The sequence below is a fragment of the Eriocheir sinensis genome, chromosome 1 (genome assembly GCF_024679095.1).
Source record: "Eriocheir sinensis breed Jianghai 21 chromosome 1, ASM2467909v1, whole genome shotgun sequence".
NCBI classification, from domain to species: domain Eukaryota; kingdom Metazoa; phylum Arthropoda; class Malacostraca; order Decapoda; family Varunidae; genus Eriocheir; species Eriocheir sinensis.
In genome coordinates this window covers 3191453-3219409 of record NC_066509.1, presented here as the reverse complement: position 1 = coordinate 3219409, position 27957 = coordinate 3191453, and the positions used below count along the sequence as shown (strand labels likewise).

The 27957-nt window shown below is 42.0% G+C and overlaps 2 protein-coding genes and 1 long non-coding RNA gene across 10 annotated transcripts; 1 reads left to right on the top strand and 2 right to left on the bottom strand.

The window, feature by feature from the left end:
• Window positions 1-17: 17 nt before the first annotated feature.
• On the top strand, window positions 18-21081 carry LOC127008394 (ectonucleotide pyrophosphatase/phosphodiesterase family member 3-like). 8 transcript variants are annotated; one of them, XM_050880763.1, is made up of 17 exons: window positions 25-178; window positions 1863-1891; window positions 6147-6181; window positions 7972-8235; window positions 8569-8703; window positions 10240-10356; window positions 11134-11241; window positions 11583-11823; window positions 12664-12893; window positions 13264-13446; window positions 13710-13799; window positions 14885-15032; window positions 15449-15485; window positions 15576-15817; window positions 16500-16704; window positions 17689-17833; window positions 18296-21081. In XM_050880763.1, exons 3-17 carry the CDS (start codon window positions 6149-6151, stop codon window positions 18434-18436), a joined length of 2319 nt encoding a protein of 772 aa, XP_050736720.1. In that variant the 5' UTR covers window positions 25-178; window positions 1863-1891; window positions 6147-6148; the 3' UTR covers window positions 18437-21081. The 8 variants fall into 8 exon arrangements, with proteins under 8 accessions (XP_050736434.1, XP_050736720.1, XP_050736795.1 ...); XM_050880838.1 differs by lacking the exon at window positions 1863-1891 and adding an exon at window positions 862-940; XM_050880477.1 differs by lacking the exon at window positions 1863-1891 and having other exon boundaries at window positions 18-178.
• LOC127008978 (uncharacterized) lies at window positions 15039-15746 on the bottom strand. Its single transcript, XR_007761501.1, has 3 exons — window positions 15613-15746; window positions 15373-15522; window positions 15039-15209 (listed from the first exon to the last, which is right to left on the bottom strand). It is a non-coding gene; the product is annotated as an uncharacterized LOC127008978 (long non-coding RNA).
• On the bottom strand, window positions 19938-27331 carry LOC127008890 (uncharacterized). The gene is made up of 5 exons (XM_050881385.1): window positions 27138-27331; window positions 23854-23984; window positions 22916-23098; window positions 22201-22775; window positions 19938-21936 (listed from the first exon to the last, which is right to left on the bottom strand). The coding sequence occupies exons 1-5, from the start codon at window positions 27154-27156 to the stop codon at window positions 21588-21590; spliced, it is 1257 nt and encodes a 418-aa protein (XP_050737342.1). The 5' UTR covers window positions 27157-27331; the 3' UTR covers window positions 19938-21587.
• Between the last annotated feature and the right edge of the window lie 626 nt (window positions 27332-27957).

The window sequence follows — 27957 nt, the reverse complement described above, 5'->3', positions numbered from 1 at the left end:
ATACCCACACATTCCACGAAAGCCTTATCAGATGTGGATGTGTAAGCCCCAAAATGTACATGAGAACGTAGTATTACAAGATTCCTCAGTGTCTTGCTTGTGTGAGGGGTGGAAAGGATCGAGTGAAGTCTTAGCCATCAGGGAGAAAAGGGTGAAGAAGACAAATACAAACGCTAAGGTGAGAATTAAGGAATCGGTTGCGGAATGGAAGACTTCAAATAAGGAAACAGTTTTATTCAAGTCTCGGTATTAGGAGGAAAAGAGTGAAGAGGGCAAATACAGCAGTAAGGTAGGAAGGAATCGTTTGCACTAAGACCAGTTGCTGTATTGAAGAGTTTAAACGAGGAAACAGATTTACCAAAGAACATGCATCGATAGTTTTAAGCATAGGGGATGAAGAAGGTAGGAAGAAATCGTTTGCACTAAGACCAGTTGCTGTATTGAAGAGTTTAAATGAGGAAACAGTTTTACCCAAGAACATACATCGATAGTTTCAAGCAATGTTGGGAGGAAAGAGTTAAGTCTCAGCCGTCAGGAAGAAAGGGATGAAGAAGATAGGAAGAAATCATTTGTACTAAGACCAGTTGCTGTATTGAAGAGTTTAAACGAGGAAACAGTTTTACCCAAGAACATACATCGATAGTTTCAAGCAAAGTTGGGAGGAAAGAGTTAAGTCTCAGCCGTCAGAAGGAAAGGGATGAAGAAGGAGGGAAGAAATAATTTGCACTAAGACCAGTTGCTGTTTAGGAGGAAGATAGTCTCAGGGAAAGGTTCGATACATAGTGAGTCTGGGAGAAGGGTGGAAAGGGATGTGGGAAGACCTCACTGTTGACATCTTTCCACACGCCACAAACACGCCAGAGGTAGAAGAGTCCGCACAGAAGAAACATTAGCATTAGATCGAGGATTGGCTTAGCACTGAACACCATCGTATATACAAGTGAGTGAGAACAGCCAGTCACGTATATAGTAATTATGTAGTATGCTGTGATGTAGTAGATGTATGATGTGATGTATAGTAGTATATAGAGGTTTCTTCTCATAAGGTAGCCATCAGAATAGTTATTGAATTATCTAAAAGTCTACTAAATTTGTCGCGTGTTCAGTTTTAATTCAGTTCAACTTGTAATCTATCTTGTACTATATACTTCTGTTTTTCTCTCTTATTTTCCTTTTATATTTATGGTCTTATTATTATTTTTATTGCAGAACTACGGTAGCTGGTCTCTCTCTCTCTCTCTCTCTCTCTCTCTCTCTCTCTCTCTCTCTCTCTCTCTCTCTCTCTCTCTCTCTCTCTCTCTCTTATCTTCGTAACTGAGGACTTATCTTTTTATTGCACTCTTTGTCTTATCTTAATATTGGAAATACTTGTGATGGTAAAAAGCTATATATATTCCATCTCCCTCTTACCTCTTCATCTACTTACCTGTATTAATTATATTCTACCTGTAAATATTCTTCCTATTATGTTATCTCCGTGTCTTCCTTTCCATATAGAACATTAAATAAATATTCGATCAGAGAGAGAGGTAGCATATTCATTTTCTACTTCACTTTCTTCACCTTCTTCTCCTCCCCCTCCTTTTTTTATCATCATCATCATCATCATCTTCTTCTTCTTTTTCTTCTTCTTCTTCTACTTCTTGTTTATCTTCTTCTTCTTCTTCTTCTACTTCTTGTTTTTCTTCTTCTTCTTCTTTTTCTTCATCTTCTTCTTCTTCTTCATCTTCTTCTTCTTCTTCTTAATTAACACACTGATAAAAAGTAGTAGTAGTAGTAGTAGTAACAGTAGTAGATGCAACAGCAAGATTGCCTGACAGCATGAACTTGCACGTTTGTACCAATATTTTCCCCTCCGGCAGGGTGGCACACACTACATACCAAGGCAAAGGTAGCTATTTTTACCTTGCTGCATACAACCAGTCCCCAAGTAACTCGCGTTGGTTTCAAATCTTCGCTGAACCAGACACCTCACCACCCGAATCTCTGTTGTGGAAGATGAAGGCAAACTATCAAGGCATCGTATTACACAGGTGGTGTGGTAATCTTCCCGCGTGATTGATAAGAGCCAGTCTGATAAGGAGGTTGAGGACGGTGAGAAGCAAGATAGCACAACCACACTGTCCAGTCTCAGTCTTGTGATAAGTGCGTGCCGAGGGAGAGCTTTCCTTTCACTGTGTGTGTTTGAGAAAGTGAGTTGAGCAGGTTGGTTGTTCCTGTTGTAAATACCTTGGGTGAATTTTTTTTTTTTTTGTGGTTTATGTGCTAGTGAGGAGTCTTAAGGTGTGCATGGGGGGGGAGGGGCTACACGACAGAGTGACCTTGAAACACTTCCTGCATACTCAAAAAGTCCTTTAGACCGGTGTTTTTTGCCCTAAATTTGAAAGTGAGGTGAACTTTTCTGGACTTGAATGTAATATTGTTAGTAAGATGGATCGTAAGGAATCTAACTAAAGATACACTGGAGCTCTGATCTTGAAAATTCTCCGGATGGATTCGAAAACTTAGTCACGCCGGTTTTTCCAGTCGTGTAGTCGTGGGATAGGGGTCTTGGGGTCTGTCAGGCCACATTTTCATCATGTACATCTATTTCGTTTGGCAATAAATATCTCTTGTTGAAAACTGGAAGTGTGGCAACAACGCACACGCCCATGCAGTCGCAAAGAAGCCCACAGGTGTGGCGGGGAGATTGGTAGCAGATATATGCAATCTTCTGCTGCAGAGAACGCCCGGGGGTTATTTGCGAACTATTTCAGTTCCTCCCACACCAAAATTATATTGTGAACAGGGAGCGACTTCAATAGGCAGGCAGATGGTTCAGAATTCAATCAGTTGTTGTTTCTAGTTGTTCATCAGCAGCTAGAGCAGACCTAAGAGCTCGCCTTGGACTGAGTTTTACCACAGCTCCCTTGTAGAGCGTGTGTTGAGTTGTCTGCAAGTGTGGTTGGCATGCCATTCCACATGTAATGATCTGTGGCATTTAACAGTAATTTGAAGGCTTGAAATAACTGTTGGCGTGGCCAGACCCTTCGCCTCCTAGCTGGCCTGCCTTCTGGCTCAGCAGCAAGTATACACAGGCAGCAATCAAGAAGTCGCTGTCGTCCATGTGGTCCATGCTCTATCTGTCAACAAGCGGCGTAACGAATCCCATCTCAGTAACGAGCGCCCACCATTTTTGTAACATCATTTTGACGTCATTAACGTCGACGGGACCGTCAAAACGGGATAGTGAGAACCCGGCCTGCGGGAGTGATCGTGTTTGGGGGAATATGAAAAACCACAGTGTAAGTTCTTATGCGCAGTCAAAAAGTAAACAAATGATCGCTTTTCATGTGGTAGAGTCGTACGAATGTGATAATTAAAAACTATCACCAGTATCACAAAAGAGTTCATGAAAAGCCCAGCAACTTCAACGAGAGTCTTTTCAAACGGGCGAACTGAGAGGCCGATACGTTTAAAAATACGGACTTTTATGTAGGCGTAACTCTGTCAGTAGGAGAAATCATTGAGTTTTTTGGGAATATATGGAAACAGTCTAAATTCGTATGCGCAGCCCTAAAAGTAAACAAATGATCGCCTTTCTTGAGGTAAAATCGTACGAATGGGATAACTTCTTGGGGGTCTGTAGCTCTGTCAGTAGGAGGAATCATAGAGTTTGGGGGAAATATAAGGAACCAGAAGCGTTTTTAGTTAGTATGCGCAGTCAAACCAGTAAACAAATGATCGCTTTTCTTATGGTAAAGTCATACGAATGGGATAATTTCTTGGGGGTCTATTTGTAGGCCTAGTTCCGTCAGTAGGAGGATGGGAAGTATGAGGTAGTGGCAAGAACCATGGCAAGAACCTTATGAATTCCTTCCCCTATACGAACATATATATTATCCTAAAACTTCCTGATGCAGTGAGACCAGGTGACTCTGACTATTGATTTCTTGATAGGCAATCTTGCGCCATAGTGTTGAGAGAGTGATTATGGTACATGGTGATGGTGGTGATAGAGAGGATGGTGGTTGACCTCTACATGTCGAGTGGTGACATTGCAGCGATAAGCAAGAAAACAAACAAGGGAAAGTGTTGGTGATGGTGATGATGGTGGCGGTGATGGTGGTGATGAGTGATGATGATATTGGTGATGTTGATGGTAATGGTGGTGTATTATTATTATTGTTGTTGTTATTATTATTATTATTATTATTATTATTATTATTATTATTATCAAAGGCGATGGTGTTATGTTTCGGGAGCTGTTATAAGTTGTTTGTTTCCTCGTTTGTGTGTTTGTTTGTTTGTCTGTACGTAGAATCACGAAAAAAAAGAAAGAAAAAATGGACATAATTAAAGTCCCCAAATTCACTTGAGAACATCCTTAGAAATCTGAGAAAAACACAGTGTAAGTTCTTATGCGTAGTGAAAAAGTAAACAAATGATCGCTTTTCGTGTGGTAGAATCGCATGAATGTTATAATATCTTAGGACGATTAGCTACAATTAGAAAAGAAAATTGATATAGACTTACTGAATGACGGCAAAAAACAACAATAAAAAACAAATAAAAAACGATAAGAATGACTAAACGACGGGAAAAAAACAACAACTAATGTAGAAATGACTTTGGACGTAAGGAAAGGTAAACTGAGGACAAACACTAACAGCTGCGCGTGGCCTCGGTGTTCATCTCCGTCGCATTGGCCCTTGAGTCTGAAATGGCCATATAGAACAACAACAAAAAAAAAACTTATAATTTGAAGGGTAGACCATTTTGTGTATGCGTTCACTTATTCCATGGGGGGGAGGGGGGCGGTGGGGGGGAAGCGTTCACTTTTCGATATGAACTGAATGAATGGAGGTGTGTGCGTGTGTTTGTTTGTGTGTGTGTGTGTGTGTGTGTGTGTGTGTGTGTGTGTGTGTTATCATTATTGTTGTTATCATTATTATTGTTATCATCTATTCATTCATGTATTTTTTTTTTTTGTTCACTATGCTTTCCTTTTTAATATGAGACGTGTTGTTGTTGTTGTTGTTGGTGGTGGTGGTGGTTAGTTAGTTAGTTAGTTAGTTAGTCAATTAGTTAGTTAGTCATCATCATCATTATCACCATTAGTTAATCATCATCATTATTATTATCACAATTATCATTATTATCTATATCATCATCTATTCCTTCATTAATTCCCTCCTTTGCCTTAGCCTACTTTCTTTCCACCGTGAGACGTGAGGGCCGAGGAGTGACTATACTTACATACAAATTTAGGTCTTCGATAGCGGCTACTGGAGAGAGATACTGAAATGATAAGACTGATATATAACCCTCAACTCTGAACTTCAGCCGGTAGCCTATTTGTCCACTGGTATTAAAAAAAAAGACTAGGAAAGAACCCACTGTTATATCTATCTACTCTATCTATAGTGACCTGTCTCCTCTCCTCTCCCTAACCATTATATCAACCATACTTTGACTACAATTCTCTACCTACTAATCTACGATCTACCATCAGGGTCATCAAACTACCCAAAAACATACTCACAACTCCTACGAAAGCCTTGTCCAATATGTGTGAGTGTGTGTGAGTGTGTGTGTGGGTGTGTTTGGACGCTCAAATGTTTAAAAGCACTATTAGGAACGAAGCTACGAGAGTTTAAGAGATAGAAAGGGAGACGCAGGGGAAGGAAGGAAGGGAGGGAAGGAAGGAAGGGAGGGAAGGAAGGAGGAAGGGAAGGGATTGATGGGGAATGGGCTAGGAAGGAAGGAAGGAAGGAAGGAGGTTGAGGAGGAAGGGAAGGGAAGGGAAGAGAAGGGTGGAGAAAAGGGAAGATGAGGCTGGGAAAGGAGAGAGAGAGAGAGAGAGAGAGAGAGGGGTTAGGAAGTGAGGGGAGAGGAAGAAAGTCATATATTTGTTATCATAGAAAAAAAATGACAATAGTGGAGGCTTACCTGATAAAAAAAGATTATGTCGGCTTTACTAAACTGACGTAATGGTGTGTATTAAGGATCATCGTCACCATCATCTCGTTCGTCGAAAATTGCAATATTAAGTGTCTACATTACTATAGCACTACTTTTATGTGTTATCCACTGTCATAGGTATATTGATTATTATATATTTTTGTTTTGTCAGTGAGTTAAGTAACATTTTTCTTTTGTTTCAGGAATGGAAGAGAAACGCATGGTCATCGTTGGAGTGGTGAGTAGGCTATCGCTTTTGACCTAATAGCTTCGTAACGTGCAGTGGGCTACCATAGCAACCAAAGGGAATACCATTGCTCTCCCTTCCCTTACACCTCCGTTGCCAGATTATCGTACTCAGAGCCTCGTTTTTACCGGTTTCTGAGCCATAGCTATTGCCCAAAAAACACCAATAATTAACCGTTTTAACGATAATTATATATGAAGGCAGTTATTGGGGTCGAGGAGGCATTTTTTGGTCGGAAATCATATAGGAGGCTGAGTACGACAATCTGGCTTTCACCCCCCTTTGATAAACGTGTCCCCCCTCCCCCCACACTAAAAAGCTAATCAAGGCTACCCTCCACCCTACCCCTGTTCTCGTTTTTGTCATTATTATTACTGGAATCCATGAAAGGGCATCATTGTAAAAAAAATACGTGATAGAAACAAACGTAGTCCCCTCGATGAGCAACAGCAAAGGTTTCAGGGGCCGTGTTTCCCTGTTTTTCGCAAATAAAACTTTAACAAAGCGTCGGACAAGGATGTTATTTTGGCAGTGGATGTTTGAGACCCCGACTTAACGGGTAAAAATATGATATGGTGTCATATGTGGATAATGAAGCACTTATAGGAGTAAATTTAGGGTAAACTTGGCTGAAAGTTAAAGGCACTGTGAGCGAGGCTAGCCCCGCCCCGCTCATCTTCTCGTGACCTCGATGTGACGTTTAGCTCTGATGTATGAGTAATCATCCATCCAACCAGCAATTATGTCTTACTGCTTCACACACACACACACACACACACACACACACACACCGTAGCAATATTTAATCTACTGTAAATATAGAGTTGGGGAGAAACAGTTTTACTCGAAGGAAATTACTTATCCTTTACATGGAAAATATGACTCTTGGTAGTACATGCTGCCTGTAGCTATGTAAGCGAGCAGTAGTTTCTGGTTTCATCCCTCGTTGGTTCGTCAACCTCCACCATACCCAACCTTTCCTTCCTCACACAAGCATCCCCACCCAACCACCCTGCAACACCTTTGTCGTTTATGGCATGTTACCACCTAAAAGTCCTAAAGGGTGATACACTATCTGATACTGTATATACGACCGTATCAGTACGAATCTTATGCTTGCGTGGGAAAGGAAAAGTTGGGTATGGGGGAGGTTGACGAACCAACGAGGGATGAAACCAGAAACTACTGGTCGCTTACATAGCTACAGGCAGCGTGTACTACCAAGAGTCACATTTTCCATGTAGAGGATAAGTAATTTCCTTCGAGTAAAACTGTTTCTCCCTAACTGATAGTCCATATAAGGAACATCCATATTTACAGTAGATTAAATATTGTTACGGTGTGTGTGTGTGTGTGTGTGTGTGTGTGAAGCAGTAAGACATAATTGCTGGTTGGATGGATGATTACTCATACGTCAGAGCTAAATGTCACATCGACGTCACGAGATGAGCGGGCGGGGCTAGCCAAAGCAAGTATACTTGCCTTGGGGCTAGCCTCGCTCACAGTGCCTTTAACTTTCAGCCAAGTTTACCCTAAATTTACTCTTATAATTGCCTCATTATCCACATGTGACACCAAATCCTATTTTTGCCCATTAGGTCGGGGTCTCAAACATCCACTGCCAAAATAACATCCTTGTCCGACGCTTTGTTAAAGTTTTATTTGCGAAAAACAGGGGAACACGGCCCCTGAAACCGTTTATAAACATGGATCTGGAAAACCAGAAGGACAGGGAAATAGAAATAAGAGGAAAAAATAATAAATATGGTTGTGTGTTTCAGGGCGGGGTGCTTGTGATCATGACCATCACGCTGCTGGCTGTGACCCTGACCGACGAGGGAGATTCAGGGGGCGGCGGCGACCCTGACATCAAACTCAACAAGACGAACCCTCTTCTCCTGATCTCTCTCGATGGCTTCAGACACGATTACATATACCGGAGTGTACCCACGCTGGAGACCCTGGCGCGGGAAGGGGTGCATGCGAGGTTCTTGATGCCCTCCTACCCGACGCTCACTTTCCCCAACCATTACTCCATCGTGACGGTAGGGGCCAAGCGCACACATCTGGCAAAGGTTTCAGAGGAGTTGTGGGCATTTCCATGGGTAGAATAATAGTTTATAACCCTGTTGGAAGTTGGATCAAGCTTCTGCTGCTCCTGTGGTGACATTATCTTCTACTAACCTTTAATTAAGTGGAAAATAAATCAAAAGAGAGAGAGAGAGAGAGAGAGAGAGAGAGAGAGAGAGAGAGAGAGAGAGAGAGAGAGAGATGGCACACATGCAGATGTCTGAGCCATCCACTCCTAAAATGACTTGTTAAAATGGAAAGACTAAAATTGTCTCTGCATGTCTGACTGTGCTTATGTTCTCCCTCAGGGGCTGTACCCAGATGATCACGGCATCGTCGCCAATGGTTTCTATGACCCAGACTTCAATGAAACTTTCAGCATGGGTGTGAAAGACGGGAAGTGGTGGGGCGGAGAACCCATCTGGAACACGGTGACTATGCAGGTGGGTAAAGGAGAGTTTGTGAGAGGTTTGTTCAGTGGTCTTGGAGATGATTAGGCAGTGCAAAAACAGTGATTCTAAGGACCATGTTAGATAATTTTAGTTACTTTTTGCTATTGCCAGGCTTAATTTTTCTTGCAGGTGAGTTTAGATGAGTTTGTGAGAGGTTTGTTCAGTGGTCTTGGAGATGATTAGGCAGTGCAAAAACAGTGATTCTAAGGACCATGTAAGATAATTTTAGTTACTTTTTGCTATTGCCAGGCTTAATTTTCCTTGCAGGTGAGTTTAGATGAGTTTGTGAGTGGGTTGTCCAGTGGTCTTGGAAATTATGTGGCAGTGTAAAAATAGTGATTCTAAGGACCATGTTAAATGATTTTCTTCACTCTTTGCTATTGCCGGGCATAATTTTTCTTCCAGGTGAGTGTAGATAAATTTATGGGTGGGTTGTTCAGTGGTATCAGAGACGATTAGGCACTGCAAAAACCACTGTTGCCAGATTGTCGTACTCAGAGCATAGTATTTACCTGTTTCTGACGCCTAACTATTGCCAAGAAACATCAGAATCTAACTCTTTTAACGATAACTATATATTAGTTTCGTTATTGGAGCCCAGAAGACAGTTTGGGGGTAGGAAGTCGGGAAATATAATCGGCTGAGTACGACAATCTGGCAACGTAGGCAAAAACAGTGAGTCTACGGACCATGTTAAATCATTTTCGCTACTTTTTGCTCTTGTCGGGCTTAATTTTTCTTGCAGGTGAGTGTAGATGAGTTTGTGAGTGGGTTGTTCAGTGGCGTTCAAGATGAGTAGACTATGCAGAGACGACGGAAGGCCAATGTTTCGTAGTTTTCATGAGCTTTTCGAACGCTGTTGCCGGGCTTAAATTTTGTGTCACCTGTGGTCTTCCTTCCTCAAAATCATCAAAAGAAAATGGATTTGACATTTAGATATTTTTTGCTAATAAGTTTTGCTATTTCAGGCTTTAGATTTTGTGCAGAAAATGATAAACAACATACACATTAGTGCTGTTCCAATTAACTTATTACGATCCCATAATTATTAAGTTCAAAGTGAGTGTTTAGTTAAAGTGCCGCATTTTCTTCATTCAACAAACACTCTATATAAACCCAATAAAGCGGATATGGAGCAGTCACCCTCTTTGGGCTTGGTTTACACAGACACGCAGACATGGAAACTCGTTGGTATAATTTTCCTTTATTCCTACGATGTGGCTTCGGACAAAGAGTCGCCCATTATGTAGCTATGCCAAGAGTGCCGTGAAACTGAAAGGAATTGATGACCAAACCCACATCCAACCTTTACGGCTCTTTGCACTAAAACCTAAGTCATATATTGTTGCATTTCTCATTATAAGTAGTAGACAGGTATAGGCTTACTGTAAAATGCATCTGCAGTTTTTCATTTTTCTCTGTTGGCAGGTATTTCCAATAATTATATGGGAACTGATTACGATTTCCTTCTCTCCCCGTGTGTGTGTGTGTGTGTGTGTGTGTGTGTGTGTGTGTGTGTGTGTGCAGAACAAGACTAGCGCCACCTATTTCTGGCCTGGCTCCGACTGTGACATCAATGGCCTCTACCCGGACCATTATTATAACTACAACTCCAACGTTTCTTTCGCTGATAGAGTCGACCAGGTGAGAGTATTTCTATTATTCCGTTACATGGCCTATTATATCCAGAGCCATAGAATAGGAGAGTTTTATCAACTTCTTCACGGGCGCCATGTTCTTACTAAAAAAAGCCGCGCGAAATTCAGATTCATGGTGATGCGCGCTCTAGGTACGGTTATTATCTCGAACACACAAGAAATACTATAGTACCCTAAGTCTATATATACCACGTCAAGTCGTACGCAGGTTTGTGGGAGGAGACACGGCAGAGGCGTGGTTTATGCGTGACACTGCTTGGAGCCAAACTAGAGAATGTAGAAACAGGGATTGAGAGAAAACGAAGAAAGGCGGACTAATTTAAACCAATCACTTCAACAAGCCCTCCCTCACACCCCACGACGCCGTTTGTAGGCATTGGAATTACAGTCACGCAATAGCACAATAAAAAGACTTTTTTTTTTCGTCGGTGGCTTGCCTGAACGCGCTGTGAAAGAAGGGGAGAATACACATCCAGAGTGCACATACGGCCCCAACTTTAGTCACCCCTGAACTGGCGGGTATTTTTTTTTTTTGGCTTCAAGTGACGTCATCCCGCTGCTCCGCCCCAAAACCGCCTCCTGCGCGTACCGGTCGCAGTTTTGAAGTAGAGTGACTTGACTTGGTATGTATAGACTTAGCAAGAAACACTATAGTACCAGGATCAATGTGAGTTCCGTGCGGCCAAACTCCTATTCTACAGCTCTGATCACGCCTAGCCTTCAGGAACACGCCTCATTCTCTATCTATCCCACGCTCTCCCAGGTTGTGACGTGGCTGTCGCTGCCGGAGGAGGAACGGCCAGACTTCGTGTCCCTTTATTTCAGGGAGCCGGACCACACTGCGCACGCTGAGGGACCTGACTCACTCGCTGTAAGCACACCATTTTTCCTCTTTACTTGTAGCCTCATATTGATCTTGGGAAATTAGACGAAAATACTCTCTCTCTCTCTCTCTCTCTCTCTCTCTCTCTCTCTCTCTCTCTCTCTCTCTCTCTCTCTCTCTCTCTCTCTCTCTCTCTCTCCCCTGTTACCCCCTTTTGTTATTGTTATTATTATTATTATTATTATTATTATTATTATTATTATTATTATTGTTATTATTATTATTACTGTTCTTATTATATATATGAAATGCATTTGGTATAGTATATTGATGTCCTCTCTCTCTCTCTCTCTCTCTCTCTCTCTCTCTCTCTCTCTCTCTCTCTCAAGGTGAACGATATGCTTAAAGAGATGGACGGATTCATCAATCGACTGCTCTCAGGCCTGAAGGAGAGGAAGGTGTTGGATCAGGTTAATATAATCGTGCTGGCGGACCACGGCATGGCTCGGTCCGGTAGCTTGGGCGCCCTCCAGCTCACTGACTATGTTCCCAACCTCGCCAGTCTCACCACCTCTAACTATAGTACCTACGGATCCTTCACGACGCTGAGGCTGAAGAACCCGAACGAAGGTGAAAAGCGTGTTGGCGGTAGCGAGTGTTCTAAAGCTAATTAGTTCACGGATAGAGAAAGGCAATATCCATCAGGGTTACTTTATTGACAAAAATCACACAGGTCATTGACATGTACAAGACACATAAAAGAGGTGGTTATGTGTATGTGCGTGTATGTGAATGTTGTACTGTGTAGGTAACATCTATGTGTTGGTGTATATGTGGAACAATGTTTAGAAGAGAACTGTAGGAAGACGAGGACAGACAGTGGAAGATAAACAAGTAACAAGAAAAGTTAAAAATGAAGATGCATAAGACGCGGACAACAGGGAGCGCGACGAGAAACACGAATAATTGGATGGCACAGGAGACACAAGACGAGGGGAGACGAAAACAATGCACACGAATACACTTAATGAGTCTGTGCTGCAGCGCCCATTTTCTTATGAAGCGATGGATACAATAATAGAGGGTGGTCGTATTGTGTTAATTTAGCTGATGTTTTTTTGTTTTGTTTTGTTGTTGTTGGTGGTGGCGGTGGTGTTACTGTTGTCGTTGTTGCTGTTGACGTTGTTTTGGTTGTTTCTGTCATTATTGTGAAAGGCATTTGAAGTATTTTGGTCTCTCTCTCTCTCTCTCTCTCTCTCTCTCTCTCTCTCTCTCTCACACACACACACACACACACACGTTAATTATGATTTATCTTCTACGTCTTTCCAGCAAACCTTGAGAGCATGCTGAACAACTTGACACTCTCTCTCTCTCTCTCTCTCTCTCTCTCTCTCTCTCTCTCTCTCTCTCTCTCTCTCTCTCTCTCTCTCTCTCGTTAATTATGATATCTCTTCTACGTCTTTCCAGCAAACCTTGAGAGCATGCTGAAGAACTTGACATGTTCAGCGGGGCCTTCCACCATGAGGGCCTTCTTGCCGAGCGACCTACCCAAGCGCTTCCACTACTCGAAGAACAAGCGCATTGGAGACATCGTGCTTGATTTGGACAGCGGCTACTTCACCAAACATCCCGACTACCCGGATTGGAAGGATCTCTTAGGAAACCACGGCTACGATAATCATATATCCACCATGGGCGTACGTATTAGCTAGTCTGATGTGATTATGATGTTGTTCTGGTGCTAAATTCTTCGTCTTCCTTTGTTTTTTTCTACTATTATCATTGTTAGTATGAAATCTGATGTTGCCTAATGGTTGTTTCGGTGCTTCTTTCGTCTACGTTTTCCTTCTATACTACTCGAGCTGGTTCTATGTATCCTTTTTCTCCTACTTCTAGGTTTACTGCTATATATTAATACACTACCATTGTGAGCCTCCACCTTGGGCATACGTGGTCTGATGTTATATGGTTGTTTTACTCCTTCATTTTCGTTTTCTTCTAGTCCTTGTGCTGGTTCTACTACTACTACTTCTACTACTACGACTACTACTATATACTACTTAACAGGCTTTCTTCATCGCCTCGGGCCCGGATTTCAAGAAGAACGTAACACTACAGCCCTTCAAGAACATCGAAATTTATAACCTCATGTGCTACCTCCTGGACGTTGAGCCCGCACCCAACAATGGTACGGAGGGCGCTCTCTACGCCGCCCTGCTCAACCCTCCTTTCTTCCCCGATCTACCCGTGGTTAGTATAGGAAGCCCTTTGATAGGACATGAGTCGGGTGTTGATTGGTATGGTTTTTGTCCCACCCCTCCCTCCCCACACCTCATTCATTTATTTATTTACTCATTTTTTAATATACCTATATCTCTGTATGCTCGTTTAGGGAGGGGACTTTGACTGGGTATGTCATCATCATCATCATCATCATCGCGCTGTTACCCCCTGTAGATCCAATATGTAAATTCTTAGGGTCACTCAACATGTAAAGCATCCAACCCTCGCAGGAAACTCCCCCACCAGCGGCAAAGTTCCCTCCTGACGCCGAACTGAACGACCAAACGCTTCATTTGGCCAACTGCACGGGAGATCCAGCTGTGAGTATGGGAGTGAATGGGAGTGTATACTTTGGGTTCTTCATCAGAGAAATCCTGAATGTAGTACACCTTTGAGGGCTGTATAGATTCCTTTGCCAAGCTGTCACCCACAAGAGAATACCCGTTCATGTTGTGCCACAATGACCCAGCGACTTTTGTGCCCCCTTCACACTGTGTCGAATCCGTATCCGGCGATCGTTTCTAGACCTCTTTACGACCATGTGCGACCTTTTCACATCAATATTTCACACCCAAGACCTCGTGTACGTGCTGAGTCGCTGGGTTGTCGTGGCCCAGAGTCGGCACAGTGTGAACGGGGCCTGAAAGTTGCTAAGCCCATCCAGCGTTGCCAGATTGTCGTACTCAGCCTTTTATATTTACCGACTTCCGACCTCAAATCTGTCTCCCCAATAACGAGATTCATTTATATTTATCGTTAAAACAGTTAAATTCTGATGTTTCTTGGCAATAGCTAGGCGTCGAAAACCGGTAAATACTAAGCTCTGAGGACGATAATCTGGCACGAGTGAGTAACAACAGGATGTCAAACAACACATGTACATTATAATATACACTTTACAGAGCCCATCAAGCAGGTCGAAGTTTGATCCGTATTCTCAGACAATTTCGGCTCTCACTATCGCACAAATATTTTCAGAGTCCACAAAGGAGATTGGTCGGGCTTCTATGAGTGTTTTCACGTTCATAGTGCAGAAGCCTTGTCAAACTGTTACCAGCTGGCTCATAAAACAGTTAAAACTACCCATGGCAATACCCACAACTTCCACCAAAGCCTTATCAAATGTTGGGTTGTAAGGGCCGAAATGTTTGAGAATACTAGGCTAAAAGTTTGTCACCACGCATTTCTCTCTCTCTCTTTCTCTCTTGATGACTTATTTTTGACAGCTCTGGATCTTTGCCTCGCTGTTTTCTTTCTCTTGAGTTTCCCTTTCACGAGTTAGTAACCTTAAAAGCCCCTGTGGTATAGTATATTATAGTATAGCTGTAGGTTCGTAAGCCAAGCATAACGCTCCTCCCCAGCTTTATCATCATATCAAACTGTTCCTTCCCCCAATGCTCAACAGGACAAAACTTTGGCGTGGCTGCAGGAAATCAACATAGGCGAGAGTGAACAGAAGACTCTCGAGGCACTTCATCTGCCCTGGGGTGTTCCTTTGTCTGGGAATCGCTCGGATAGCCTCCTCCTCCTCCACCACAATGACCACGTCACGGGTAGGTATAAAAATAAGTCGCTGAACAACTTATCAAACAGTTTATCAGGCTAACCACCTTCTTTATCCATTAGGCTGTACCGTAGACCTGAAGATGAGATTATGGACGAGCTTGATATCATGCGTTAAAGTGTCTGAGGCTAACCACCTTCTTCATCCCTTAGGCTATTCCGTAGACCTGAAGATGAGATTATGGAGACCTGAAGATGAGATTATGGACGAGAGTTGATATCATGCGTTAAGTTTCTGAGGTGAAGATGAGATTAGGGACGAGCTTGATATCATGCATTAAAGTTTCTGTGGCTAACCACCTTCCTCATCCCTTAGGCTATTCCGTAGACCTGAAGATGAGATTATGGACGAGCTTGATATCATGCATTAAAGTTTCTGAGGCTAACCACCTTCTTCATCCCTTAGGCTATTCCGTAGACCTGAAGATGAGATTATGGACGAGGTTGATATCATGCGTTAAAGTTTCTGAGGCTAACCACCTTCCTCATCCCTTAGGCTATTCCGTAGACCTGAAGATGAGATTATGGACGAGGTTGATATCATGCATTAAAGTTTCTGAGGCTAACCACCTTCTTCATCCCTTAGGCTATTCCGTAGACCTGAAGATCCCACTCTGGACGAGCTTCGCCATGACAGGGGTGAACTTGAACCCGCTGGTGGAGGAGTGGAGCAGTGACGTTCGCCTCTCAAGCAACACCACGCCTTCCTGTGCAGCGTATGATGACTTCACCGTGGAGGATTGGAATGTTACGATGTTCCCGCTCTTCAATCCTAGTGGGTATTCATTAAGCTTGCACCTCACACTACGGTACTCCCTCCATTTATAACAAAGCAATTGGGGAAACGCTTATTAAGTCCCTACATCAGAACGATCGTTATATCTGAGGGTGTTAACAATTTTATAATTAAACGACATCAACAGTTAAAGCAAAATATATTGTTTAGAGTTGTTTATGTTATCCAATATAAATTAATTTGTTGTAAGGGAAAGATATAATGTTTTAGCAAATACTAACATGGTGTGCAAAAATTCGCTGTATATTATCTTCAGTAAGGTTTTATGGGTCGATATAAGTTCGATTTACGCTACAGGGAAACGAATTAACGAGATAGTTCATCTTAGGCTATTAATTGTGATCGCATGTGGTGGTATTATTTCTATCTATGCAGCCCACTTTCTTAGCGCTAAAACACACTATAGGCTTTTTTTACAACAAAGGAGACGGCTCAAGGGCAACAAAAATAGTGCAAAAAAAGGCCCGGTACTCGCCGCTCCCATAACAGACAAAAGTAAAGAGTAGCCAAAAGAGAGGTCAATTTCGGGTGGAGATGTGAGGTAGGGAGGATAGGCTACTAGTGTTTTGATGAAAAGTCGAGCTGTCATACTATTGAGATAATCTATTATTAATAATCATCATCTCGTAGTCGTGTAAAACCATCGCGCCCTTCATTTCAGTATTTTCCAACTCTTCTGGCGCTCCCGAAGTCCCGTTCTTGGTGAGCAACGCCGTGCCGCTGGTCAACTCGAGCAAAACCGAGGACACCTTGATGACCCTCGCGAGGAACACGTGGAGTCTGCAAAACTCTCCCCTCAACTTCGTCATGGGAGTTGCTTTCGACTACGATGCAGATACCCTCGCAGATGAGACCATCAATGCCACGTATGTATAAATTTTTAGTCGTAGTACATTTATGGAGTAATTCCTTTCTTGAAATAGTTTACACAATTTGAATATATACCTCCTTGGTGCCTAGCTACGAATCCCCGGGTCCGGGTTCGAATCCCAGCCCGGGCAGTCGGTGTGCAGTTCACCCAGGTGTTCATCCTCCTTACTGGGCTGGCTGATAAATGTGTAGTACCTGGGGAAAACTGGGGAAGGTAAACTGTGGTAACCCGGATGTCACACTTGCCCTGTGTCCCGGAGTAATGGTCCACTAATGGATACCTCCCACCACAGGCTCAGTTGCCAATGCGACGGAGATGTGCACCGAGACCATGTGCAGCTTAGCGTAGGCCCCCAGCTTTTAATTTCTAAGTAGGCACTGCTGCCCACCATTACATCAATAATGCGACCCTTCAAAATCATCATCCGTCTGGAAGTAGATAAATCTATGGGAAAGGGTTCAATTCAGCCTTTCCTTTGCTCACCGGATCCAATACTTTCAACGTTTGTAAGAAAATGATCCAAGGTTAAGGTTTTGATCAGAGTAGTCTTCACTCATATCGTATTTTACTTAATTTTCTCAAAGATTTCCGGGGTTTACACACACACATTTGGGAAAGGGCTCAGTTCAGCCTTCGTTTGCTCACCGGATCCAATACTTTCAACGTTTGTAAGAAAATGATCCAAGGTTAAGGTTTTGATCAGAGTGGTCTTCATTCATATCGTATTTACCTGAATTTCTTAAAGATTTCGGGGTTTACACACACGCATTTGATAAGGTTTCATAGAAGGTGCTACATGTGGGTATTTCGATGGTTAGTTTTATGAGTATAGTAATAGTTTAATAAGGCTCCTACGCCATGCACAAATGTAAAATAACACTCACGAAAACCAGACTAAACTTCTTTGTGGCCTTTGGGAATGTTGTGAGAGCTGAGAATACTGGCCTTTGGGAATTTCATGGAAGGTCTCTCCCCTTAGGAAACTGGCGGTCCCTTCCCATTTCTTCGTTGTGGTCACCCGCTGCAGGCAAATGGTACCCTCTATCACTAATTGCACGAATGCAGATCTCGACTCCCAGGCCTTCATCCTCCCGCAGTTCCAGACCGCCAGCAATGACTGTTTGGTACGTATATGCTACGCCTAACTTTAATATTTTTTATCATTTTATTAGTTGACTTGGTGGACTTGGGGCTATATCGTGGGAGAAACTTTTGTTGTATACCTAATGATCATAATTTTCTTAGTTAGGAATTCCAGTTAAAGTAAAATGCTTTGAGGTTGATATTGTTCACACCTATTTGTATTACTTAACGAGATTGTGATAATATAAGCTAGTAATGCTCCTTGATTTTATTACTAGAGTTTGAATATAAAGGAAGACAGGCAGTTACTATAAATGAAAGGAAGGGAAGGAAGAAAATAATAATATGCAAGCCATAAATATCATGTCAGAAAGGAAAAAAAAGGAGAGAGAGAGAGAGAGAGAGAGAGAGAGAGAGAGAGAGAGAGAGAGAGAGAACCACCAATATTCTAAAAGTTCTAACCCATACCCACCTTAACATCCACCCCACCCATCCACACACAGACGGGGATGAAGTACGCCACCTTCCACCTGTCTACGGTACAGGATGTGGAGCAGCTGACGGGCCTCACCTTCTTCCCCTCCCTCGAGCCTGAGACCCGCCTACAGCTCGCCCTCGGGATCCACACCTACGTTTGGCGATAGGTTGGGTATTTAGTGTGGCGAGAATGGCCTAAGAGAGAGTCATTGATAAGGGTGAGTTTGGACATAAGCTCCTCGGATGGCATTTTATTTTGCATTAGTCTGCCGCTCTTCCACCACACTGTCTTTACCCTTATTATTATTATTATTGCTACTATTGCTACTACTACTACTACTACTACTACTACTACTACTACTTCTACTATCATATAAAAAAATACCATAATAATTCTAGCACACTACTATCATCTTCATCTGCATCATCTTATTTTTCTTTCATCGCTGTATGCTCATATTTCTCTTACTGGACATGCTAGAGGGAGTAACTAATTAAGACACTGTTCATATATTTTTCCTCTGGCATTAATGTTGCATAGCTTAATTACTTTTGGCGTTGTTCAATATTTTTTAGGCCCATGTCACAAGCTCTCCCCTCCTAATTAAGCTATTCCCTTGAGATCATTTCCAACAAGATCACTTACGCCATTTCAGTGAGTCACGCTTACGGGTTAACGAGTACATCTCACATACGGATTGCCTCTCTTAGTAGTAGTATATGGAGCGAATAGTTCAAAATAAGGTTGTGTGTTGTTAAACGTAGGTGGAAATCAGTGTAGAAGCTGCCATTTGTCGTCCCATATTCTCAAACACGCTCAAGTATGATCTGGCTTTTTGTAGAGGTTGTGGGCATTTCCAAGGGTAGTTTTATGAGCCTGGTGGTAGTTTGACAAGGCTTCTGCACCATGAATGTGAAAAAGCACTCATGAGAACCGGCCTGACTTATCTCCTTTGTGGCCGCTGGAAGTATTTTGTTGTGACAGGTGAGTGTCTGAGAATATGGGCCATTGACATATCTTTTAATTAAATAAGGGAGAGCTTGGAATCAGCCTGTTAAAAAATAGTGTATAAGCATTTGTCACATTGCTGTCTTGAAGTACCACAAGTGTGCACGGCCAAACCATGTAAGTGCAATTTTGAGAGTATAATTTATTACTGCATAGAATATCACATAATTATAAAGTTCAATGTTTCCAAGGTTATTCATCAGGACAGCTGGCTAATAATTAGTGGTTTGTTAGCAATGTCCTGCCTTAAATAGATAATGTTCATAAATTCTATAAGTAATTTGTGGAGGTGTATCTTATAAACGATTCCACTCACTATCCAAAGTGAGTTGTTACAATTCATGAAAATGGTGAAGAAATGCATTTTTATTTATAGAACTAAGTAATTAACCTGCACCGAGCCATGTGTTTTCCTCTTTTAGCACAATATATGTATCTGATGCGTGTGACAGAGTTTGGAGGGTAAAGCTGTCTATCATTATATAACTCGATGCTCACACTTCTCATCATCAGACACAAGGCATAGTAGTTAAAATTACACATCACTTGTGCATCCGACATTTAAATTGTTCATATCAAGTATATAATCTCTCCACAGTGGCCCATTATGGTTTGATGTGAGGCCAATTCTTTTAATTTTGGATAATGAAAGGACAAAATGATCATTGGTCATGTAATAATCCATACATAAACAATAAATTTTTAACTAATTTATAAAATGTACAAAATTTTTAACCAATTTCATCTGTGAGGCTCCCAACAAACCATCTGAGGCCGACACACCTCCATGGGAACCAAACCATGCTTCACCACACACCTCAGCCACACAATGTGATGCCCAGAGTCATCATTACCATAAAGTTCCTGTGGTGCAGGAATATTAGAATGTATACATAAAAAAGGAAGGAGTGGGGGATAATGAAGATAAAATGGCACAATTGTACCCCATTATGAAAGCCATAATGACACCATATCACCTTATTTAAGAAATACATTGTAATCCTCCTGTATTATAGGAACTTTATGCAAATGATAAATCTAGGCATCACAACAATACACACATCACTAAAGTAATTCATTGTGTACTGACACTTCTCACTAAGTTTTTTTTTACTCAAAAATATATTAACACAGATTTTCTTTCAGTCATGTTATTATGTGAACACAATGCATAGTTCAGATTTTTAAGGCATATTATTATGTACAACAGAGAAGGTCATATCAGACAGAGCTGAAATTGTCATAATCTGGAATTTGAATCAGTGAAAATTTGGTTATTTAATCATTTGTTCATAATGCTTCAAAAATAATTTATATTCTCTAAAAATAATCAGCAGGGACATGGGACAGCAGTCATACAGAGCAAAAGTATTTGAAAATTACATGACTGAACACTTAAAAGAATACAGAAGTGGAACATAGATTTCTGAGCATTCTCCCCAAGCAGACATATTGAATAATTCAGCACACACACACACACACACACACACACACACATACCTCTGGAAGCTGTGGTCATAACATTAATAACATGTGTGCAGATGATGGCACAGGTGTTGTCATTCACTACCATTCAACCCTTGCTATGTAATCATGACCCCTCAACCCCTCCTCCCCTTCCCCCACCACAACACACACAAAAAAAAGCTTCTCCAGAGACAACAATGAATGCATATTCATATAAATATAGTGTCTGATATGAACCAACATATACAGGCTATTTCTGAGTAATGTGTAGCACAATTTAGAAGATACAATTACGATATATACATGCAATTAGAAAAATAAACCCTAAGAACTTCATCTGACCCTCTCAACAGCAGCCCCAAATTAAGAATGATTTATCTGTTAACATATGATGGACACAAGCCAAAGCAGGTGCTGTGTGGGGCTTCCTTAAGATGACTTATACACCCAAGTTGTCAATATGTAATATATCTAACAACTTCTACTTGAAAATACTGAAGTACTGATTAAAACATATTCCAGCATAGTACATACTATAACCGTTGTTACAACTAAAATGTTAACAAGCCCTCAGTTTAGTTGCCTTAACACTGCCCAACATTAAAGAAACACTACCTATCTGATTAACTTGCTGCTTGATTAAATGGATTGCGCACTAAAATGGACATGAAAGTCCTTAACAGCTGAGCCTCATTTGTAAGGTATTATTATTACTATATTGATCAGAGGAGCTGAAAGCTGAGTAAGTGAACCAGCCTATTGTGTGTACATTCTAAAAGGGTGTGGCATTTAAGTATTCATTCACAACATACTGAAGGTTGCTAACTACAAAAATACAAAACTTAGCTTACTTTAGCTTTTGGAGGTTTCAAAAAGCCAATCTTTCTCAAGTGTCTGACAATGAAAGGCGTGGCGGTAAGTGTCACAGCGATGCGGGCCGGAGCGAACACCTTGTGCACGGCGTAGGCCACAACAAAGGTGGCAGCCCCGGCGGCTCTCCTTGTGTTCACCTCCACTGTGCTAGAGTCATCAGCTGTTGTTGTTGGTCCTGTTGCCTCTGAGCTGCCTGAGTCCTGTTCAAGGCCTCCTGCTGCTGAAGGTTCTGGCAGCAATGGTGTGGCTGGAGCTCCCTCGCCCACCTGGCCCAAGCTGATGCCCAGACTCTTGATGATGCCCGTCATGTCTACTCCACTGGGGAGGGAGACAAAGGATTCATGTGAGAAATAACAAAAAACACTGAAAATATCCTGCTCCCTCACTTTGATTATTTACATGCAATATTGCAAACTAGAACCTTACTATTTCAGTGCAATGGAAATGTGCAACTCGGATATACACACATGTAGCTACTATGTGTCTGTAGATTCCCTTAATGTTTGTATGTGGTTTGGTGAATGTTACTGGTACCAGACATAGGAAAAAGTCAACACAAGCAACATAACATGCACATCTCACCTAGAGACCAGGAGGTAGCAAATCCCTAGGGAAGCCAGAGAGATTGAGACATGGAATACAACGACCGTCGCACCGTATTCTTTAACTGCTCGCTGCAGCTTCTGTTTAGAGGTCAGCTGGGGCTCAGGAGTATCTGATGTCTTGTTTTGAGTGTCCTGACTTTGTTGAGTGCTGCTGAGGGTGCTCGTGTGGAAAAACTTACACCCAGGAGACAGCCTGATTAAGTGTTCACTAGCACTGGCTTTGTTAGATAACAGACGGACATTGTTAGCAGTGTTCAAGAGCCGGATGGAATGCACAGAGTCTACACTACCAGCACCACCACCAAGGAGGGGGTTAGATCCAGACACTCGTGGCACAGCAGCACGTCCAACAGGCACACTCAGCCCCAAAAGACCAAAGGTTCGACTGGCAGTACCTGAGTTCTTTTTGGACGAGATTTTAGAGTGATGAAAGGTTTGAAGGTCACCAGAGATATACTTCTCATCCTGAGCCCACTGGCCGCCTGGCATGTTCAGGTGGACTGGGGCCTTGCCAGAGATCTCATAAGGTTTTGGAACATTTGTCTGCATGACCTGAAAGAGAGAAATAGATGAGATACAAAGTGCTTAGACCCAACCATACTTTATGTGAAATAAGTGCATATATAAATGAAGATTTCAATGACTTAATGTAACTGACAGAGGTTAAAAAAATAAACAAAAGTGATCCTTACAGATGAAAGAGAAACTGTGATGCGAGTATCATATTTGTCAGAATGGGAATCGACTGGCTGTGAGTTGCTGTTGAAGGAAGCTCCCTGTGACACCTGGCTGCCCATGAACCTTGACCCAAAGACTCCACCAACTTGATTCAGCTTGGAGGACACATCTCGGTTGCGGCGTGGAGAGAATCGAGCCTTAAAAAGAAAAAAAAAAGAAAGAAAAAAAAGAGCGATGTTAATGTTGGTTAATTTCTCCTCAGCAAGATAAATACAAAATGCATATTTAAACATGCACACGCACACACACAAAATTAGAAAAACCTATAGGCTGTTGACACAAATAAGCGTGGCATTTCATTACATGGACAAAGAGATGATAAAGAAATTGATAATGGCTCTGATCTGTCCCAGGTTGGGGCTGCTGTCTTTAGAAGGAAAAAAGAGAGGTGACGTGATTACAGTGTTCAGTGTTGAGGGGAATAGAGAGATATGATACAAAAGATCTATTTATGTGGGCTAAGGGGTCAACAAGAGGCCATGGAAAGAAACTGTAAAAAATACATGATTCTTAACCCGGTAGCAGCGGGGATCATGTTTCTTAATGGTCCCTCCAAGCGAGAAAAATGAGAAAAAATCACCCCTCACACAAACCATTTTATAATATATATCAAAGCATTTGTGATCAGATTATGTATCATCTATTTTTTGGGGGTTTATATCATGGCAAAAACTTGGCCTGTCACTGGTACACGGTGAAGCCACAAATTTGGCCCGTTGCTGCTACCAGATTAAAGGATATAAAAAATACAGTTCATCCTGGACAATGAGATCTTCAAGTCTAAATAGTTAAATGAATTCAAAGATATATTTAATCAATGAGACTTGGAGATGGGACCCCATGAGTGTGGCCTATTTCCTATATATTGCAACAGGGTGAATAAAACACACACCTTCTCTGAGGCCTGGAGCTCCGCAACATTGGGAGGCAAGGCGATGTGGGCCGCCCCTGGCATGGGGGCTGACACAATCACTTGGTGCATCTTCTTCTTCTGCTGCGTCTGTTGCTTCAGCTGCGGTGTCTCTGTAGGTGGAAATGTCTCGGGTTATACACCTACATGATTACCTTAATTAAGCTATTACTTATGCATCCTAAAGTGATACATAAATTTCCGATCTACTTGTTATTTTTTTAGTTAGAGGAGACATAGCATGGGGAAAAAAGGTTACAAGATAGTGATCCATATGAAGCAAGACCAAGGAAGTTATTTTGGTTGTTTTTATTTTTTCTGTTCATAAGGCTCTTGACCCTTAGTTTTGATGTCCGCATCCAGACAATTCTACCCATGAGAGATCAGCTAACAAGACAGCCTCCGAGGTGAACCTAGCTTATGATTCAAACATAGGTGGGAAAAAATGTGTAATGTCAAAGTGGGTATGTTGGAAGAACAAAGAAGTCATGGCCTTTCAGATGTGCTTGAGACGTGCCATTTCCAACATCTTGATTGAAAGGGTAGGCTTGTTTTCAGGTACATAAAACTGCACTTAGCAAAATATTCTTCACCACTTATTCAGATTATTATCAAACATACTTATTTCCACTCAATTTATCATTACTGTAAAGTTCTGACAATGATAAACTGGGTATTATGTACAATTTTTCCATCGTCACTGCACACCTTCCTTGTACTTTCATTGTTCAGAGGGTACACTCAATACCGTGATCTCTCCGGTTATGTTTGCTCTTCTATGCACTCACACACACATTACACTTGCACTTCATTTCACTTCAAGCAGTCACTTGTTGTATATACTCGGCAATTTTTTGGTTTCAGTACTTGCTGTGTAGATATTATCCATTGTCCAAAGCTCTGTCAACCAACATACACCAAAGTTTCAAGGGGTGGGTGTTACGTAGGTTTCAGTGTTTGCTGTGTAGGTATTTTCAATTACCCTAAGTTCCCCGCCCCTGCACTGTCCACATTGTTGTCCCATATACAGTGTGTATGATGCCATCATTCATGTGGGGGGGTCTCCACAGCAGCTGGGGACAGGTGGAGGAGCTCTCATCTTCTCTCCTCCTCTCTCTCTCTCATCTCCTCCTCTTCATCACCTTCTAAATTTTACTCTTCTCTCTCTTCTTCTTCTATCTTCTATCTTTCTGCTGACTGCTCTTCTGAACTTGCTACTCTTGCCTCCCCCCCTCCCCCCCCCCCTGGCCCTTTTTCTCCCGCTCTGCTCACTCATCCCTATACCCCTTCCTTATGCTGCTGTTACACCAGCTTCTCTTCTCTTCTTTCATCCCTCACCCTCATAAACCTATCTTCCTTCCTTCATCCTTGTATTTCCTCCCTCCTGCCTCACGACTTGAACTCTGCAAGAGGAGGTTTCAAGAGGAACCTCTCTGAAACTGACCTTATCTCTTTTCACCTCTTTTCTTTTTTTCTTTTAGTAGCGGCTTTTTTTTTTTTTTTTTTTTTTTTTTTTTTGTTTGTTTTGTTTTTGTTTAATAAAAAAAAAAAAAAAAAAAAAAGTTGACCAGTATACACCAAAGTTTCCAGGGTGGGTGTTATTCCTAAATGGTGAGTCTCTTATACTGTACCCCAAGACAGGATGGCACTCATGGGGAAACAGTGAGAGGGAATAAAAGTTGAAATGGCCTCAGTGCTCATCTGTCACATAGGTCCTTCTTGAGTCTGAGGCGAGAAATACCCCATTAACCCGGGACACAGGGGCAATCTGACATCCAGGTTACCACAGTTTATCTTCACCCAGTATCCATTTATCAACTAGCCCAAAAGAGAGTGATGCCTGTGATTCAGTGTTTTTTGAGTGTTTAATTGCAGTAACTTCCAAAGGTCAAGCACATAAGCACCATAGATTAGGGCCACATAAGATACGGAAGTCAGTTAGGTTAGTGTGAAATGTCATGTTACACTTTTAAAACATTCCCTTCATGACAGGCAGAGGGATGTTTTATTCCACTTGAAAGGACAAAAAATGCTCTGCTAGATGTCCTTAATGTTTCCCTAAAGCAGTGGTTCTGAACTATATCCCTCCTAGGTATCCCCAGAAGTATTACTGAAGAAATGTATCTATACCCTCTGCCAGAATATGAGGAAAAATTGGATGGGACCAGATTTTAACTTCATCTTCATTAATGTATAAACTAGCCCTGTATATGTGGATGAAAGTGGAAGTCTCCTCAAGCAACTATGAATAAATCGGTCCAAGATGACTAAGATTTTGCACAACCTAAAACTTGAAGACTCCATGCAGTATTCCGAGAACTGCCTCTTACCCCGACCTTTCCCTCAGGAGGTACTACCCTATATTGAGAACCACTGCCCTTGAAGAAGAACCTTGAATATAACTTGCTAGACACATAAGAGGCATGACAAACAAAACTAAAGCATTTTGACAACTACACCATGCCCTAAAATTCCCCTCAGGAGGTACCCTATATTGAAAACCACTACCCTTGAAAAATAACCTTGAATATAACTCGCTACACATACTAATAAGACATGACAAACAAAACTAAAGCATTCTGAAAACTACACCATGCCCTAAAATTCCCCTCAGGAGGTACCCTATATTGAAAACCACTACCCTTGAAGAATCACCAGAAGTCCTCATCCCAAGCCACATAAGAACATAAGGTTATTTTTTTACTGAACATAGAGACATGACAAGCAGAACGGTGAAGTATAATAACTACCGTACACCATATGGCCCATACCTAAAGTACCCTATATTGAGAACAAAGCCCTTGAGAGATAACCTTGCATACATCCCCATCCCAGGACACATCAGAACATAATTAGAAGGATGACAAGCAAAACGGTAAAGGATTATGATAACAGTTACTATACCATACGGTCCATACCATAACATTTCCTTAGGTACCCCATATTGAGAACAAAGCCCTTGAGAAATACCCTTGCATACATCCCCATCCCAGGACACATCAGAACATAATTAGAGGTATGAAAAGGAAAACAGTAAAGGATTATGATACTATACCATACAGCCCATACCCTAACATTTCCTTAGGTACCCCATATTGAGAACAAAGCCCTTGAGAGATACCCTTGCATACATCCCCATCCCAGGACACATAAGAACACATAGGAGACATAACAAGCAAAAAAGTTAAGAGCCCCGTTAGAAATACAACCTCCCAACATCACCTCCTCCATCTCACCTGGCTGAGTGCACAGGTGTGTCTACTTACCTGAGGTTAGTGCGTGCATGTTCCTCGACCCAGTGGCCAGAGTTCTTCCCCCCTGCAGCCCTTTAAGTGTCACCACCATAGCCATCTTGCTGTCCGTAAGCTTCAGTGCCACACAAGCTAATGGTCCCTCGCTACCTGCTGCAGTGCCTCAGGTGTGGGGGAAGGAGTGCCACCTCTCGCCTGCTGACTGGTAGAAGGTGTCTTGTCTAATTTTAATGATTCTGTGTAACTTTCACCGTTCTGCGTCTTGGTTTCAGGTGTTAGTGAACCTGAATTAAATGGTAGTTGTGTTTATGGGAGTGTCTATTGAGTGGTTTGTGTGTGTGACTTAAAAAGGACAAATTGGGCTCTCGTGGTTGTGGGAGAATCACCTGCGGGACCTTCTTGTGTAATTCTAGTGTCCTGCGTCTTATTTTCAGGTGTTAGTAAACTTGGATTAAATGGTAGTTATGTTAGTAGTGGTATTTGTTGAGTGGTTTGTGTGTGTGCCGGAAAAAGGACAAACTGGGCTCCCGTGGTAGTGGGAGAAAGGGCTGTCATCTGCGGCGGGTCCTTCTTGTGTAATTCTAGTGTCCTGCGTCTTATTTTCAGGTGTTAGTAAACTTGGATTAAATGGTAGTTATGTTAGTAGTGGTATTTGTTGAGTGGTTCGTGTGTGTGCCGGATAAATGGACGAATTGGGCTTCCGTGGTAGTGGTAGAAAGCCGTGGATGTCACCTTCTGCGGGTCCTTCTTGTGTAATTCTAGTGTCCTGCGTCTTATTTTCAGGTGTTAGTGAACTTGGATTAAATGGTAGTTATGTTAGTAGTGGTATTTGATG

What these genes read in the sequence shown, in the direction of transcription:
- LOC127008394 (XM_050880477.1), top strand. Translation starts at nt 6,149, where the DNA reads ATGGAAGAGAAACGCATGGTCATCGTTGGAGTG. An exon ending in ACCATTACTCCATCGTGACG is followed by an intron (nt 8,236 to 8,568) that starts GTAGGGGCCAAG and finishes GTTCTCCCTCAG; the next exon opens with GGGCTGTACCCAGATGATCA. An exon ending in CCGCCAGCAATGACTGTTTG is followed by an intron (nt 17,834 to 18,295) that starts GTACGTATATGC and finishes ATCCACACACAG; the next exon opens with ACGGGGATGAAGTACGCCAC.
- LOC127008890 (XM_050881385.1), bottom strand. An exon ending in TCACAGTTTCTCTTTCATCT is followed by an intron (nt 22,776 to 22,915) that starts GTAAGGATCACT and finishes TCTCTCTTTCAG; the next exon opens with GTCATGCAGACAAATGTTCC. An exon ending in TGCTACCTCCTGGTCTCTAG is followed by an intron (nt 21,937 to 22,200) that starts GTGAGATGTGCA and finishes CTCCCTCCCCAG; the next exon opens with TGGAGTAGACATGACGGGCA.